A 15,597-nucleotide genomic window follows, 5' to 3' on the forward strand; every position below is an offset into this window, starting at 1 on the left:
AAATAACTTATATGTATTCTACGCTACTGAGGGCGCCTCGCCACTTTTCTTTAATTCTAAAAGTAACTGTACTACCCAACCGTCATATTCTCGCGATACATACATCTACATCTACACTCCACAAGCCACCCAACGGTGTGTGGCGGAGGGCACTTTAAGTGCCACTGTCATTACCTCCCTTTCCTGTTCCAGTCGTGTATGGTTCACGGGAAGAACGATTGCCGGAAAGACTCCGTGCGCGCTCGAATCTCTCTAATTTTACAATCGTGATCTCCTCGGGAGGTATAAATAGGGGGAAGCAATATATTCGATACCTCATCCAGAAACGCACCCTCTCGAAACCTGGACAGCAAGCTACACCGCGATGCAGAGCGCCTCTCTTGCAGAGTCTGCCACTTGAGTTTGCTAAACATCTCCGTTACGCTATCACGGTTACCAAATAACCCTGTGACGAAACGCGCCGCTCTTCTTTGGATCTTCTCTATCTCCTCTGTCAACCCGACCTGGTACGGATCCCACACTGATGAGCAATACTCAAGTATAGGGCGAGCGAGTGTTTTGTAAGCCACCTCCTTTGTTGATGGACTACATTTTCTAAGGACTCTCCCAATGAATCTCAACCTGGCACCCGCCTTACCAACAATTAATTTTATATGATAATTCCACTTCAAATCGTTCCGTACGCAAATTCCCAGATATTTTACAGAAGTAACTGCTACCAGTGTTTGTTCCGCTATCATATAATCATACAATGAAGGATCCTTCTTTCTATGTATTCGCAATACATTACATTTGTCTATGTTAAGGGTCAGTTGCCACTCCCTGCACCAAGTGCCTATCCGCTGCAGATCTTCATGTATTTCGCTGGAATTTTCTAATGCTGCAACTTCTCTGTATACTACAGCATCATCCGCGAAAAGCCGCATGGAACTTCCGACACTATCTACTCGGTCATTTATATATATCGTGAAAAGCGATGGTCCCATAACACTCCCCTGTGGCACGCCAGAGGTTACTTTAACGTCTGTAGACGTCTCTCCATTGGTAACAACATGCTGTGTTCTGTTTGCTAAAAACTCTTCAATCCAGCCACACAGCTGGTCTGATATTCCGTAGGCTCTTACTTTGTTTATCAGGCGACAGTGCGGAACTGTATCGAACGCCTTCCGGAAGTCAAGGAAAATGGCATCTACCTGGGAGCCTGCATCTAATATTTTCTGGGTCTCATGAACAAATAAAGCGAGTTGGGTCTCACACGATCGCTGTTTCCGGAATCCATGTTGATTCCTACAGAGTAGATTTTAGGTTTCCAGAAACGACATGATACGCGAGCTAAAAACATGTTCTAAAATTCTACAACAGATCGACGTCAGAGATATAGATCTATAGTTTTGCGCATCTGCTCGACGACCCTTCTTGAAGACTGAGACTACCTGTGCTCTTTTCCAATCATTTGGAACCTTCCGCTCCTCTAGAGACTTGCGGAACACGGCTGTTAGAAGAGGGGCAAGTTCTTTCGCATACTCTGTGTAGAGTCGAATTGGTATCCCGTCAGCTCCAGTGGACGTTCCTCTGAGAAAACACGTAATCAGTTTATGGACCATGGCAACCGTGTTACATTCACTACCTGACTTAACTATACAGACACCGCTTTGTAATGCCCAATTGACTACTAGATGTCACGAGAGGCGGACCGGCCAATATCAGAGGAGCCGCGGTGGACTGTGTTGTCAGTAGCTAAGATGTAATAGCAAAATGTGTCCGTCTTGATAGCTTAGTGACTTCGAACTTGGCCTAGTCACTGGATTTCCTTTAAATAACAAATCCATCTGGGATATTTCAGTCCTTCTAAAGCTACTGGTGATGTGGTTGTGAAATGAAAACGCGAAGGAATAACCACAGCTAAATCAAGCCCGAGCAGAACTCGTGTACTGACGCACAGGGACCGTCGTGTATTGCCAAAGGTGGTTATAAAAAAACGATTGAAATCAGCAAGAGGAAGCACACTCATGAGTTCCAAAGTGCTATTAGCAGTCGAGCTACCACAATGACTGTGCATGGGGAGTTAAAAAGAATGGGGTAGAATGGTCGAGCAGCTCCTCGTATGCCACACATTTCTGTGGACAGTGCTAAGCGACGTTTGAGATGATGCAAAGAGCAACGCCGCAGGTCATGGATGGCTGGTAGGGAGTGATTTGGAGTGATGAATATGGAAATCCCTTGGAGAACGTTAGCTGCCATCATGTATAAGGACAACAGCGAGGTACGTAGGAGGTGTTGTGAGTGTACAAGGGTGACTTTCGTGATTATGGTACGATCCCCCTACAGCGCTTAAGAAAACGCTAAATGTGGAAGGATATTAAGAAATTTTATAGCATTGTATGCTGTGTACAGTTCGGAGTCGATGACTGCACCAGCATTCCAATGCACCCTTTCAAAGCATAATCTGTGGGGAAACGGCTTGTTGACAATAACATTCCTGAAATGTACTGGGCTGTCCAGAGTCCCTCGCTAAACCCAATGAATGACTTAGAACGTCGACTCCGCTCCAGGCCCGAGCGTCCAATATCACTACCTTTTCAGTTTTCGTCTCTTGTGGAAAACTGGGCTACCATTCCTCCACAGACCTCACTGAAAATGCCTCTAAGGGATTTCAGATCGACATGAAGACGAAGGGCGGTGACACTTGATGTTAATGTCCGCTAATAGGTGTCCTGACACTTTTGATCAGACAGTGTAAATAGCCGATCGAACAGACTTTCTCGGATAGCTTAAATGCGCTCAGAAACGTCTCATCATTATTCTTCTACCTGGTCTACATTACTATCTGTATATTGACAGTCACCTTTCGGCAGGTTGTGGAGGGCACGTCTGCTACCATTAACATTCACTCCAGTGTCTGTTCCAATACCGAATGGTGCGCGATACAAACGACTGTCAGTAAGTCTTCGTATGCGCTCGAATTTATCTGAAGTTCCTCTCGTTGTCAATTCGTGAGACGTGCTTGTAAGGAAGTCGTTGTGCGGTACTCCCAGTGCTGGTGAGGTGTGTCTATCTGAATGACTGCACCAGTGTAGCGCTCTGAAACAACTTCACAATAAAGTAGTCTGAGTCTAGAAAATTCTAGGCTATTATAACCTAGAAATACCTACCTGAGAACGCTGAACACAAGTAAACAATACTTCCAGTAATACAATTTCTGCCTGAGGCTAAGTCCAAACAGCGGTACAGTATTTAACTGTGCTGATTACAGTAACTATCCATCACTACTATGGCGTGTTCCAGGACGGAGTCCCAGTCAGTCCACTATAACTGAAGAACTGCTGATTCTGCTTCCGCGATACAACGCCGGAATTTTACTCCGCGATGTGACTGCTTGATGAGACTCTGCAGCCCTCGGTCGCCTGTTTTTTTTTTTTTTTTTTTCTTTATTGTGATTTCATTCACCTGCCCCATATGGGCAGTGGAGGGCTGTCAGCGGTACAAATAGCCGCTCTTCAGCCGAGTGACATAACTAAAATAAGAATAAAATGTTACACACATAAGGCGATAAAAAAGGGGAACATAAAACAGAGTAATGGGAGAAAATGTAGGTAAAAATAGACTGACATGGAGACGTTCATGGGGGACAGGTAAAAAAGTCACCAGAAAGTTAAAAAAACACAGTTGGCGATTCGTAAAACACAGAGAAGACACTGAATGCGCATGCACAGGTTAAAAGTCGGCCATAGTATTAAAAACACTCCGGAACAACACACTTAAAACCCACTTGGAGCACACACAACGAAAAATAAAACTGCCAGGTGGGACCTGCCGAGGGAAAGGTCAGAGGGGATGGAAAAGGAGGGGAGAGCAAGGGGCAGCAGGGGAAGCGGTGGGATGAAGAGAGTAGGGGCGTCAGCGGGTACACTAATAGGCAGGAGACACGTGGGGCAGTAGATGAAGAGGGAAGACAAGGCAGGAGAAAGTGCAGAGACACTGAAAGGGGGCACAAGAGAGGGAGGGGGAATAGGAGGGGGAAGCCGCTCAGGAGGAGGGAGGGGGAGGAGAGGGAGCCCTGAGGAGGAGGCAGCAAGATGGGGTTAGAGTTGGCAGGAAGGGTAGATGTCAGGGCAAAGCTCATCATCCGGGAGGGGTAGATGGTGGAAGTTGCATTGGGAAACGAGATGGAGGGTGTGGAGATGGAGAGAGGGTGGGACACAACGGTAAAGGCGCGGCAACTGGTTGGGGGTGGAGGGGAAGGAAGACACCAGGTGGTGAGGGGGAGTCGCCTGTTACAACATCGCTCCTATAAATACAGTGGAGTCGCGTGACTGTCAGCGAGCTACTCGCCGGTTGGCTTTCCTGATCAGATGATGTCATCATAGTCTCAGGTGGCGCCTGAGCAGTTCCTCCACTGAAGACGACCTCTGTTGAGCAGCTGGCAGACTCGCGCTGCTCAGTGCATTGCAGGCTGGACAGCAACCGGAACACCGCAGTGTCGGAAGTGATGTATCTGGCAGGGGCATCTGGGTTATCCAAGATAAATAATACGAGGACTATTCGGAAAGTAAGACCTGATCAATCGCGAAATAGAAATCATAGTCAAAATCCAACTAAGCTTTGCGTAAATGTGTTGGACAGTGTCTCTAGTGTGCCCGTCGATCGCGTCACGTCGCTCTTTTCAGTTTTGGGCGCACAATGAGCACGTAAATATGCCTAGAAAATAGTGTCTCCCGCCAACTATGAGTGCCTGTGGCAGGTTTCGCCTGATTTCATGCAACCCACACAACGCAGCTGTCATACATTTCCTTCTTGATGACAATTCTCGGCCGCTCATTGCAGGGGCAGTGAGAACGCTCCACTATCGTTTTGGACGGTAAGTGTTTGCTCTCCCACCATACAGCCCGGACATGGCTCCCTCTGGTTTTTCATCTCTCCTCGCTTGAACCGCTGACTATGAAGACAGTATTTTGACACAGACAACAGGCTGCAGATCAGCGTAGAGAATTGGCATGAAACACAGAAATTGGCATGAAACACAGGCGGCTGTCTTCTATGACTAGGGTATTGGACATTTGGTATAATGCAACGACAAATGTCACAGTCGGAGCGGTGACTATGTCGAGCAGTAGCTGGCAGGTGTTGCTAACTGTTGCAAATAAACAATTTCTATTTTCACTGTAGTTTCCATTTCGTGACCGATCGGACCTCTCTTTCCGGTTAGCCCTCGTATGTTCTTCTTGGAACATTGGCTGTAGGAACTTCAACAGCAAATTTCTGTGCACTGTTCTATACTTGCATTGTAGCGCCTGCCACTGGAATTTAATGAGCCCTTCCGTAACACAAACACGATAGAAACCTTGGTGATAACTCAGCCACTTTCGGAATCTTCACTACATGTTCTAATAACATGGTGAGGATCCCAGACAGGCGACCAATATTCTAGAATAGGTCCAACAGCATCTTTGTAAGATACCCTTATGATGGGTAAATTAATTTCTACACCATCTACATTTATACTCCGCAATCCACCCAACGGTGTGTGGTGGAGGACACTTTACGTGCCAATGTCATTACCTCCATTTCCTGTTCCAGTAGCGTATGGTTCGCGGGAAGAACGACTGCCGGAAAGCCTCCGTGCGCGCTCGAATCTCTCTAATTTTACATTCGTGATCTCCTCGGGAGGTATAAGTAGGGGGAAGCAATATATTCGACACCTCATCCAGAAACGCACCCTCTCGAAACCTGGACAGCAAGCTACACCGCGATGCAGAGCGCCTCTCTTGCAGAGTCTGCCACTTGAGTCTGCTAAACATCTCCGTAACGCTATCACGCTTATCAAATAACCCTGTGACGAAACGCGCCGCTCTTCTTTGGATCTTCTCTATCTCCTCCGTCAACCCGACCTGGTACGGATCCCACACTGATGAGCAATACTCAAGTATAGGTCTTTACCATTGTTCCAGTGAATTTTTTTCGGCATCTGCTTATCCTGTAACTAGTTTTATGTAGTTGTTCAACATCAGGTCGCTGCTGACGATTATTCCCAGTTACTTCACGGTTGTTAATTCCAATGATTTCTCGTCAATATGTAAATGAACAGTAATGGATCTTTCCGCCTATATGTACGTAGTATGTCACTGTTAGTTATTTTAAAGGTGACATACAAGTCCTCTCTCTTCGTGCATTTTACTACAATTTTATAGCATCCTCTGCAAACAGCCTCATAACCATCAAATCCTTTTTATGTACATATCGTGAAGACAGGAAATAAGTTGAATCTGTGGGGATAGAAATGTGTGAGAAACACTGATAGGAAGAAGGGGCAAGATGACAGAACACCTGTTAAAGGTGTCTTGGTACGGGAGAGTGCTGCAAGGGTCAAAACTGTAGGGAAAGACAGGGATTGGAGTATATCCGACACATAATTGAGGACACTGAGTGTAGGTGCTAGTCTGCGATGAAGAGGTTGGCGGGAGAGGGTCGCATCAAACCAATCGTAGAACTGATAACATAAAAAAGAAAACATGTATGTGCGAGTAGGTCTAGCGCGCCGAAGGTATCGTACAAACATAATTATATATGTACACTACTGGCCATTAAAATTTCTACACCAAGAAGAAATGCAGATGATAAACGGGTATTCATTGGACAAATACATTACAATAGAAATGACATGTGATTACATTTTTACGCAATTTGGTTGCATAGATCCTGAGAAATCAGTACCTAGAACAACCACCTCTGGCCTTAATAACGGCCTTGATACGCCTGGGCATTGAGTCAAACAGAGCTTGGATGGCGTGTACAGTTACAGCTGCCCATGCAGCTTCAACACGATACCACAGTTCATCAAGAGTAGTGACTGGCGTATTGTGACGAGCCAGTTACTCGGCCACCATTGACCAGATGTTTTCAATTGGTGAGAGATCCGGAGAATGTGCTGGCCAGGGCAACAGTCGAACATTTTCTGTATCCAGAAAGGCCCGTACGGGACCTGCAATATGCTGTCGTGCATTATCCTGCTGAAATGTAGGGTTTCGCAGGGATCGAATGAAGGGTAGAGCCACGGGTAGTAACACATCTGAAATGTAACGTCCACTGTTCAAAGTGCCGTCAATGTGAACAAGACGCAACCGAGACGTGTAACCAATGGCACCCGATACCATCACGCTGGGTGATACGCCAGTATGGCGATGACGAATACAAGCTTCTAATGTGCGTTCACCGCGATGTCGCCAAACACAGATGCGACCATCAAAAATGGTTCAAATGGCTCTGAGCACTATGGGACTTAACTTCTGAAGTCATCAGTCCCCTAGAACTTGGAACTACTTAAGCCTAACTAACCTAAGGACATCACACACATCCACGCCCGAGACAGATTTCGAACCTGCGACCGTTGCGATCGCCCGGTTCCAGACTGTAGCGCCTAGAACCGCTCGGCCACCACGGCCGGCGATGCGACCATCATGATGCTGTAAACAGAACCTGGATTCATCCGAAAAATGACGTTTTGCCATTCGTACACCCAGGTTCGTCGTTGAGTACACCATCGCAGGCGCTCCTGTCTGTGATGCAGCGTCAAGGGTAACCGCAGCCATGGTCTCCGAGTTGATAGTCCATGATGCTGCAAACGTCGTCGAACTGTTCGTGCAGATGGTTGTTGTCTTGCAAATGTCCCCATCTGTTACTCAGGAACCGAGACGTGGCTGCACGATCTGTTACAGCCATGTGGATACAGTGCCTGTTATCTCGACGGCTAGTGATACGAGGCCGTTGGGATCCAGCACGGCGTTCCGTATTACCCTCCTGAACCCACCGATTCCATATTCTGCTAACAGTAATTGGATCTCGACCAACGCGAGCAGCAACGTCGCGATACGATAAACCGCAATCGCGATAGGCTACAATCCGACCATTATCAAAGTCGGAAACGTGATGGTACGCATTTCTCCTCCTTACGCGAGGCATCACAACAACGTTTCACCAGGCAACGCCGGTCAACTGCTGTTTGTGTATGAGAAATCGGTTGGAAACTTTCCTCATGTCAGCGCGCTGTAGGTGTCGCCACCAGCGCTAACCTTGTGTGAATGCTCTGAAAAGCTAATCATTTGCATATCACAGCATCTTCTTCCTGTCGGTTAAATATCGCGTCTGTAGCACGTCATATTCGTGGTTTAGCAATTTTAATGGCCAGTAGTGTAGATAGTTCATCTATCCCGGGAATCGAGAATCTCGGCGATTTTTGGCCGTTATCGATATCGATACTGACAAGATATCGCTCCCGTGAATTCCAGGACTTTCGAGAATGAAAAAAAAATTCTTTCGTGGGAGATACGGTAGTTACAAATTAACGATTTTTTGATTTTTTTCCTTTTAAGTGTACTTCGAAACTTTGATTGTTGCTGAATTTTATGATTGTAGGTGAACGTGAAGTATCCTATAACTTTTGATGCATTAGTTTGCGAGTATTCAAATATGTGACATAAACGGTCGTATATTTTGGCTGTATTGACTTAGCAGTTTAAGTTTTTTACACTGCTAGGGCACTGTAGACCGTAGTGTGTGACATAAATTTCGACTTGACACATCTGCCCACTACTGAGGAAGAGGGGTCTTAAGAGACGAACAGATAGGCAATCGGACAACAAACGACAAAAAATATTGTTTTCGTGTAGTATGAGGGTCACTCCAAAAGAAATGCACACCATTTTTTTTAAATCCATCTTTTATTCTACATGTTTGAAAGTGTGAAGATACATCCTTTAGGAACAATGTTTTCATTTCTCCACATAATTTCCATCCCTCTCAACTACCTTAGGCCATCTTGGAACCAGCGCCTGTATACCCACACGGTAAAATTCTGGACCAACCTGTTGGAGCCACCGTTTGGCAGCGTGCAGAAGGAAGTCATCATCTTTAAACCTTGTTCCACGAGGAGAGTCTTTCAGTTTCCCAAAGAGATGATAGTCACATGGAGCCGGGTCAGGACTGTAAGGCGGGTGTTTCAGTGTTGTCCATCCGAGTTTTGTGATCGCTCCCATTGTTTTTTGACTGACATGTGGCCGTGAATTGTCGTGCAACAGCAAAACATCCTGCTTTCGCCGATGTGGTCGAACACGACTCAGTCGAGCTTGAAGTTTCTTCAGTGTCGTCACACATGCGTCAGTAATTATGGTGGTTCCAAAAAAATGGCTCTGAGCACTATAGGACTTAACTGCTGAGGTCGTCAGTCCCCTAGAACTCAGAACTACTTAAACCTAACTAACCTAAGGACATCACACACACCCATGCCCGAGGCTAGATTCGAACTTGCCACTGTAGCGGTCTCGCGGTTCTAGACTGTAGCGCCTAGAACCGCCCGGCCACTACCGGCCGGCTATGGTGGTTCCACTTGGCATGATGTCCACAAGCAAGAGTCCTTCGGAATCGAAAAACACCGTAGCCATAACTTTTCCAGCAGACGTTGTGGTTTTGAATTTTTTTTTTCTTGGGTGAATTTGCATGATGCCACTCCATTGATTGCCTCTTCGTCTCTGGTGAAAAATAATGGAGCCATGTTTCATCACCTGTCACAATTCTTCCAAGAAATTTATCTCCACCATTCTCGTACTGTTCCAAAAGTTCGCTGCATACCGTTTTTCTTGTTTCTTTGTGAGCCACTGTCAACACCCTGGGAGCCCACCTGGCACAAACCTTTTTAAAGCCAACACTTTCAGTATTCTGCAAACTCTTCCTTCCCCTATCCCAACGTAGCGTGACAATTCGTTCACTGTGATGCGTCTGTCAGCAGTCACCAATTCGGTAACTCTCTGCACATTGTCTGGAATGTGAGCAGTACGAGGCCTGCCGCTGCGAGGACAATCCTCAATGATGCCGTGTTCGCTTTCATCACTTAACCTGCTTGCCCACCGACTAACTGCACTGTGATCGACAGCAGCATCTCCATACACCTTTTTCAACCTCTTGTGGATGTTTCCCACTGTCTCGATTTCACAGCACAGTTATTCTATGACAGCACGTTGCGATCAAGTGTAGCAGCCATCTTGAAGACATGCTGTGACGACGCCACTCACGGGAACAGGTTGAACTAAGTTTGATAACAAGTGGGAAGGATGTATCTACACACTGTAAAACTTTCACACATGCAGAATAAAAGCTGTATTTTTACAAAAATTATGGAGTGACCCTCGTATAATTACATATTAACACTTTTTGGGTTTTTTCCTTTACTTTTACAGTTAAATCCTGGATCTTGTCAAATTTCATGATTCTACACTGCAGGCCATTAAAATTGCTACACCACGAACATGACGTGCTACAGACGCGAAATTTAACCGACGGGGAGAAGATGCTGTGATATGCAAATGATTAGCTTTTCAGAGCATTCACACAACGTTGGCACTGGTGGCGACACCTACAATGTGCTGACATGAGGAAAGTTTCCAACCGATTTCTCATACACAAACAGCAGTTGACTGGCGTTGCCTGGTGAAACGTTGTTGTGATGCCTCACGTAATGAGGAGAAATGCGTACCATCACGTTTCCGACTTTGATAAAGGTCGGATTGGAGCCTAACGAGATTGTGGTTTATCGTATCGCGACATTGCTGCTCCCGTTGGTCGAGATCCAATTACTGTTAGCAGAATATCGAATCGAGGGGCTCAGGAGGGTAATACGGAACGCCGTGCTGGATCCCAACGGCCTCGTATCACTAGCCGTCGAGATAACAGGCGCTGTATCCACATGGCTGTAACAGATCGTGCAGCCACGTCTCGGTTCCTGAGTAACAGATGGGGACATTTGCAAGACAACAACCATCTGCACGAACAGTTCGACGACGTTTGCAGCATCATGGACTATCAACTCGGAGACCATGGCTGCGGTTACCCTTGACGCTGCATCACAGACAGGAGCGCCTGCGATGGTGTACTCAACGACGAACCTGGGTGCACGAATGGCAAAACGTCGTTTTTCGGATGAATCCAGGTTCTGTTTACAGCATCACGATGGTCGCATCTGTGTTTGGCGACATCGCGGTGAACGCACATCGCAAGCGTGTATTCGTCATGGCCATACTGTCGTATAACCCGGCGTGATGGTATGGGGTGCCATTGGTTACACGTCTCGGTCACCTCTTGTTCGCATTGACGGCACTTTGAGCAGTGGACATTACATTTCAGATGTGTTACGACCCGTGGCTCTACCCTTCATTCGATCCCTGCGGAACGCTACATTTCAGCAGGATAATGCACGACCGCATGTTGCGGGTCCTGTACGGGCCTTTCTGGGTACAGAAAATGTTCGACTACTGCCCTGGCCAGCACATTCTCCAGATCTCTCACCGACTGAAAACGTCTGGTCAATGGTGGCCGAGCAACTGGCTCGTCACAAAACACCATTCACTACTCTTGATGAACTGTGGTATCGTGTTGAAGCTGCATGGGCAGCTGTACCTGTACACGCCTTCCAAGCTCTGTTTGACTCAATGCCCAGGCGTATCAAGGCCGTTATTAAGGCCAGAGGTGGTTGTTCTGGGTACTGATTTCTCAGGATCTATGCTCCCAAATTGCGTGAAAATGTAATCACGTATCAGTTCTAGTATAATATATTTGTCCAATGAATACCCGTTTATCATCTGCATTGCTTATTGGTGTAGCAATTTTAAGGGCCAGTAGTGTATATCAACGGGAATTACCCTGCAGGTTGTGATGAGTGAGTTTGCGAGTATCAAAATATGTGACGTGTATGATCGCATCTTTTGATTTTATCGACTTAGAAGCTTACATTTACTACATCGCCAAGGGACTATAGGCCTTAGTACGTGACAAAAATTTCAAGCTGGTCCGTCTACCGTTCTCCAGAAAAAGTGGTCTTAATAGACGGACGGACATACAGACAGTCGGATAACAAATGACGAAATAGTTTCTTCGTGCGAGATTACAAATTAACAATTGTGGAATTTTTTACTTCGGCTGTTCATTGAAACCTTACTTCTTATCTAATTTCATGATTCAAGGCCAACAGGAAGTACGCTATAAATGTTGATGAGTTTCATAGCATGAATATATGTGAGATAAATGGTCGTATCTTTTCTTGAGGGTATTTTTGTTCTGTCGTTGCAACTACAAAATTGCATGTTGCCTTTCACCAGACGCGTTTCTCCTTATTGAGGTAAAGCATCATCAGTGGTCTGTAATTAAGCTATTTACATTTTGATTACGGGGCCACTGATGATGCTTTATCTCAATAATGCGAAAAGCGTCAGGTGAAAAAAAACACACATTTTTGTAGTTGCAACGATAGAACAAAACTACCATTAAGAATTGTAAAGCAACTACGGACAATATGGCCACACAAATGAAGGCCGTATCTCTTTATTACATTGATTTAGAAGCTTACAGTTTTTATACTGTCATAGGACAGTAGACCTTAGTATGTGACCTAATTTTCAACTTCATACCTCCGCCGGTTCCTGAAGAAAAGGGTTTTTAACAGTCGGACAGACAGACACACACGCGCACACACACACACACACACACACACACACACACACACATACACACACACACACACACACACACACACACACACACACACACACACAGACAACAGAACGATCCTATAAGTGTTCCTTCTTTTACTGATTGAGGTAAGGAACCGTAAAAATCATAAATCTTTAACGGCCTGTTAACAGTTACAGTAGATGAAGACCTTGTCGCCAGTAAGATCGCAATCGATAAGGCAGTTTGCCAAGGTGACACATTTCTCCAAAATAGTTCACGCTTGCATTGCTAAATGTATTCAGATCATTAGACTGGAATAACAGAGGAATAAAAATCATTGCTCATATCTGAACCATCTTCACTTTCCCGATGATGATGACGCATAAGTGAAGATCTGGAAAAATTGAAGAGTATCATCAAAAAACTAAAACTTGCGTCTGCAAAGATTGGCTTGGAAATAAACACATACAGAGCAAAAATACTGAGCTCAGACAACCAACCACTTATAGTCGGAAACCAGTCTATAGAAACTGTTGATGAATAAATCTATCTTAGTCACAAAATGAAACTGGGAAAAAGCAATCAAAATGCAGCAGTTCCTTGCAGAATAGAACTGAGGTGGGCAGCGTTCCAAAAACTAAGATTTATACTGACCAACAAGGATGTTCCAAATAACATGAAGGCTAAGGTCCGAAATATGTACATACTACCATTTACAGCTACGATATGGAAAATATAAGGCAAGTGCTCGTAAACTAAAGCACACACAACGAGCCATTCTATGACAGATGTTAGGAGTCTGCCTCAGGTGTTGGATTCCATAAGAGGACATTAGAAGGAGAACAGAGGCAACAGGCGTCCTACAAAGAATTGCAAGACAGAATCGGCAATGGGACGAACACGTGGCTCAACAAGATCACAGCAGATCGACACCTAGGATTGTTTACTGGAGACCATGGGACCACAAGATAGGCACTGGAAGACCACAAAAGAGACGGACTGACGACTTGAATCTAGTGGTTGCAACAGGATGGTACGAGGTGCCTAGAAATCTAAGACAATGGAAACATATGGAAGGGACCTTCATCCAACAATGGATTAAGATACACTGAAAAAGAAGGACACTCCCTTTGAGCACCCCCAAAATCATTTTTACATTGACGATTTCGACCTCTTAAGAACAACGTGTGGAGGTCTTTCTGCAGGAAGTTCTGAATAAAGTCATAAAGCTGGTCCAGTATTTCTTTCCTTCAGTGATAGTATGAAGCTGCATCTAATGCCTTCCGCCGGCCGCTGTGGCCGAGCGGTCCTAGGCGCTTCAGTCCGGAACCGCGCTGCTGCTGCAGTCGCAGGTTCGAATCCTGCCTCGGGCATGGATGTTTGTGATGTCCTTAGGTTAGTTAGGTTTAAGTAGTTCTAAGTCTAGGGGACTGATGACCTCAGACGTTAAGTCCCATAGTGCTTAGAGCCATGTGAACCGTCTAATGCTTTCCGGAAATAAAGAAACAAGGTATCGACTTGGGTTGCCTTATCTGCTTATATTTGTTTATCGTGGCTGAATAGAGCGAAGTGATTATTTTGGTTGCATTAGGGTTGACAGACACCATATGAGTCCAGCTTAGCGGGCTTCAGATAATAAATGTATTTCGAGCACAAGCTATAGGAACCTGAATAATCATCGGTTCCTGTATCTAAATTCCTTGTTGCAACAGCTTTTCGTTGTTGCTGTTACTGGAAGTCTGCCACTGAAACACTGTTATCAGTCATATGTAGTATGTAAGAAAAAATGAAGAATTCCACAGTAATGTAACAGCAACTTACATTTATTTACAGATACCGAGTTGGTCTTCCGCGACCACTATGGAGGGGTATCATTGTTGAATGCTGAGAATCTCACCACCAGGATCATCATGACCAACTCCACATTCGTAAGTATGCTGCATCGTATTATAATCTTAAACTGTTTCAGTAAAGTTCGAAGTATTACCTCCAACAGGTAGTGAATTTTTCAGATCTTTCCTTTCTGCTGAGAGTTTCAAAAAGTGCAAACAAAAATGTGTTGGAAGTCATTAATAAGAAATAATTTAACCTGATCAGTGCTTTTTCAAACTGAAATCTTACAGTCGAGGTCAGAGAATAATAACTTGACAAAAAAATGTTTCAGAGAAGTAAATATGTTGTTAGCCCGCCTGGCTAGCCGCGCGGTCTTATGCGCTGCTTCCCGAGCGGGAAGGAGTGCCGGTCCCCGGCACATATCTACCCAGCGGCTCAGTGTCGAGGTCCGATGTGAGTGCCGCCCTGTGGAGGGTTTCTAAGGCGGTTTTCCATCTACCTCGGAGAATGCGAGCTGGTTCCCCTTATTCCGCCTCAGTTACACTATGTAGGCCATTGCTGCGCAAACACTGTCTCCACGTACGCGTATGACATAATTACTCTACCACGCAAACATTTGGGGTTACACCCGTCTGGTATGAGAAGTTCCCGGCAGGGGAAGGGGGGGAGGGGTGTCCACTGGGGGCCGAACCGCACAATTACCCTGGGTTCGGTGTGGGACGGCGGTGGGGTAGGTGGACTGCTGTGGCCTGTTGTGAGGTTGTGAACCACTAGGGTCTACAGCGGGACTAAGCCCTCTCTGTCGGTTCTAGGTCCCCAGTTTAATACAAATACACAATACACACAAATATGTTGTCAGTCTTCTCTTCCATTTCGAACAAAGTATCCCAATATTTTACTATTCAAATATATTTATACTGTGCTAATTCTTATTTATTGTCGTGATGTTCTAATCATTGGAACACTCTAGAAGGGCTTGTTTCCATTGCATACCAGGTTATAAAAACTATATCCATTCTATTGTGGGGGCGTTTTGGGTGATTCGGAGGCTGTTAATAGAACTAAGGATTAAAATTGCCCTCTCTTACAAAGTTGTTTCGTCAGTTACGTTCGTTAATTGCTCCAAGATTCACGGTCACATTTACATTTCACCAAGGTCATGATTAAACAGCTTTCTCGTTGAAACGCCATAAATAAATATTACAGTATATTGATGCTTTCATAAACTCTTACAAATAACTTGGTGAGGACGTAATATTTGCTCTTTTTATG

At 45.3% G+C, this 15,597-nt stretch overlaps 1 protein-coding gene across 1 annotated transcript in view; it reads left to right on the forward strand.

The window, feature by feature from the left end:
* LOC124802635 (inactive dipeptidyl peptidase 10-like) overlaps positions 1-15,597 on the forward strand; it is a 398,459-nt gene that overhangs the window by 156,990 nt on the left and 225,872 nt on the right. The window contains exon 3 of the mRNA XM_047263532.1: positions 14,326-14,420. Within this exon, the coding sequence (XP_047119488.1) occupies positions 14,326-14,420 (95 nt within the window). The remainder of the gene's footprint in view (positions 1-14,325; positions 14,421-15,597) is intronic.

The sequence above is a fragment of the Schistocerca piceifrons genome, chromosome 6 (genome assembly GCF_021461385.2).
Source record: "Schistocerca piceifrons isolate TAMUIC-IGC-003096 chromosome 6, iqSchPice1.1, whole genome shotgun sequence".
NCBI classification, from domain to species: Eukaryota; Metazoa; Arthropoda; class Insecta; order Orthoptera; family Acrididae; genus Schistocerca; species Schistocerca piceifrons.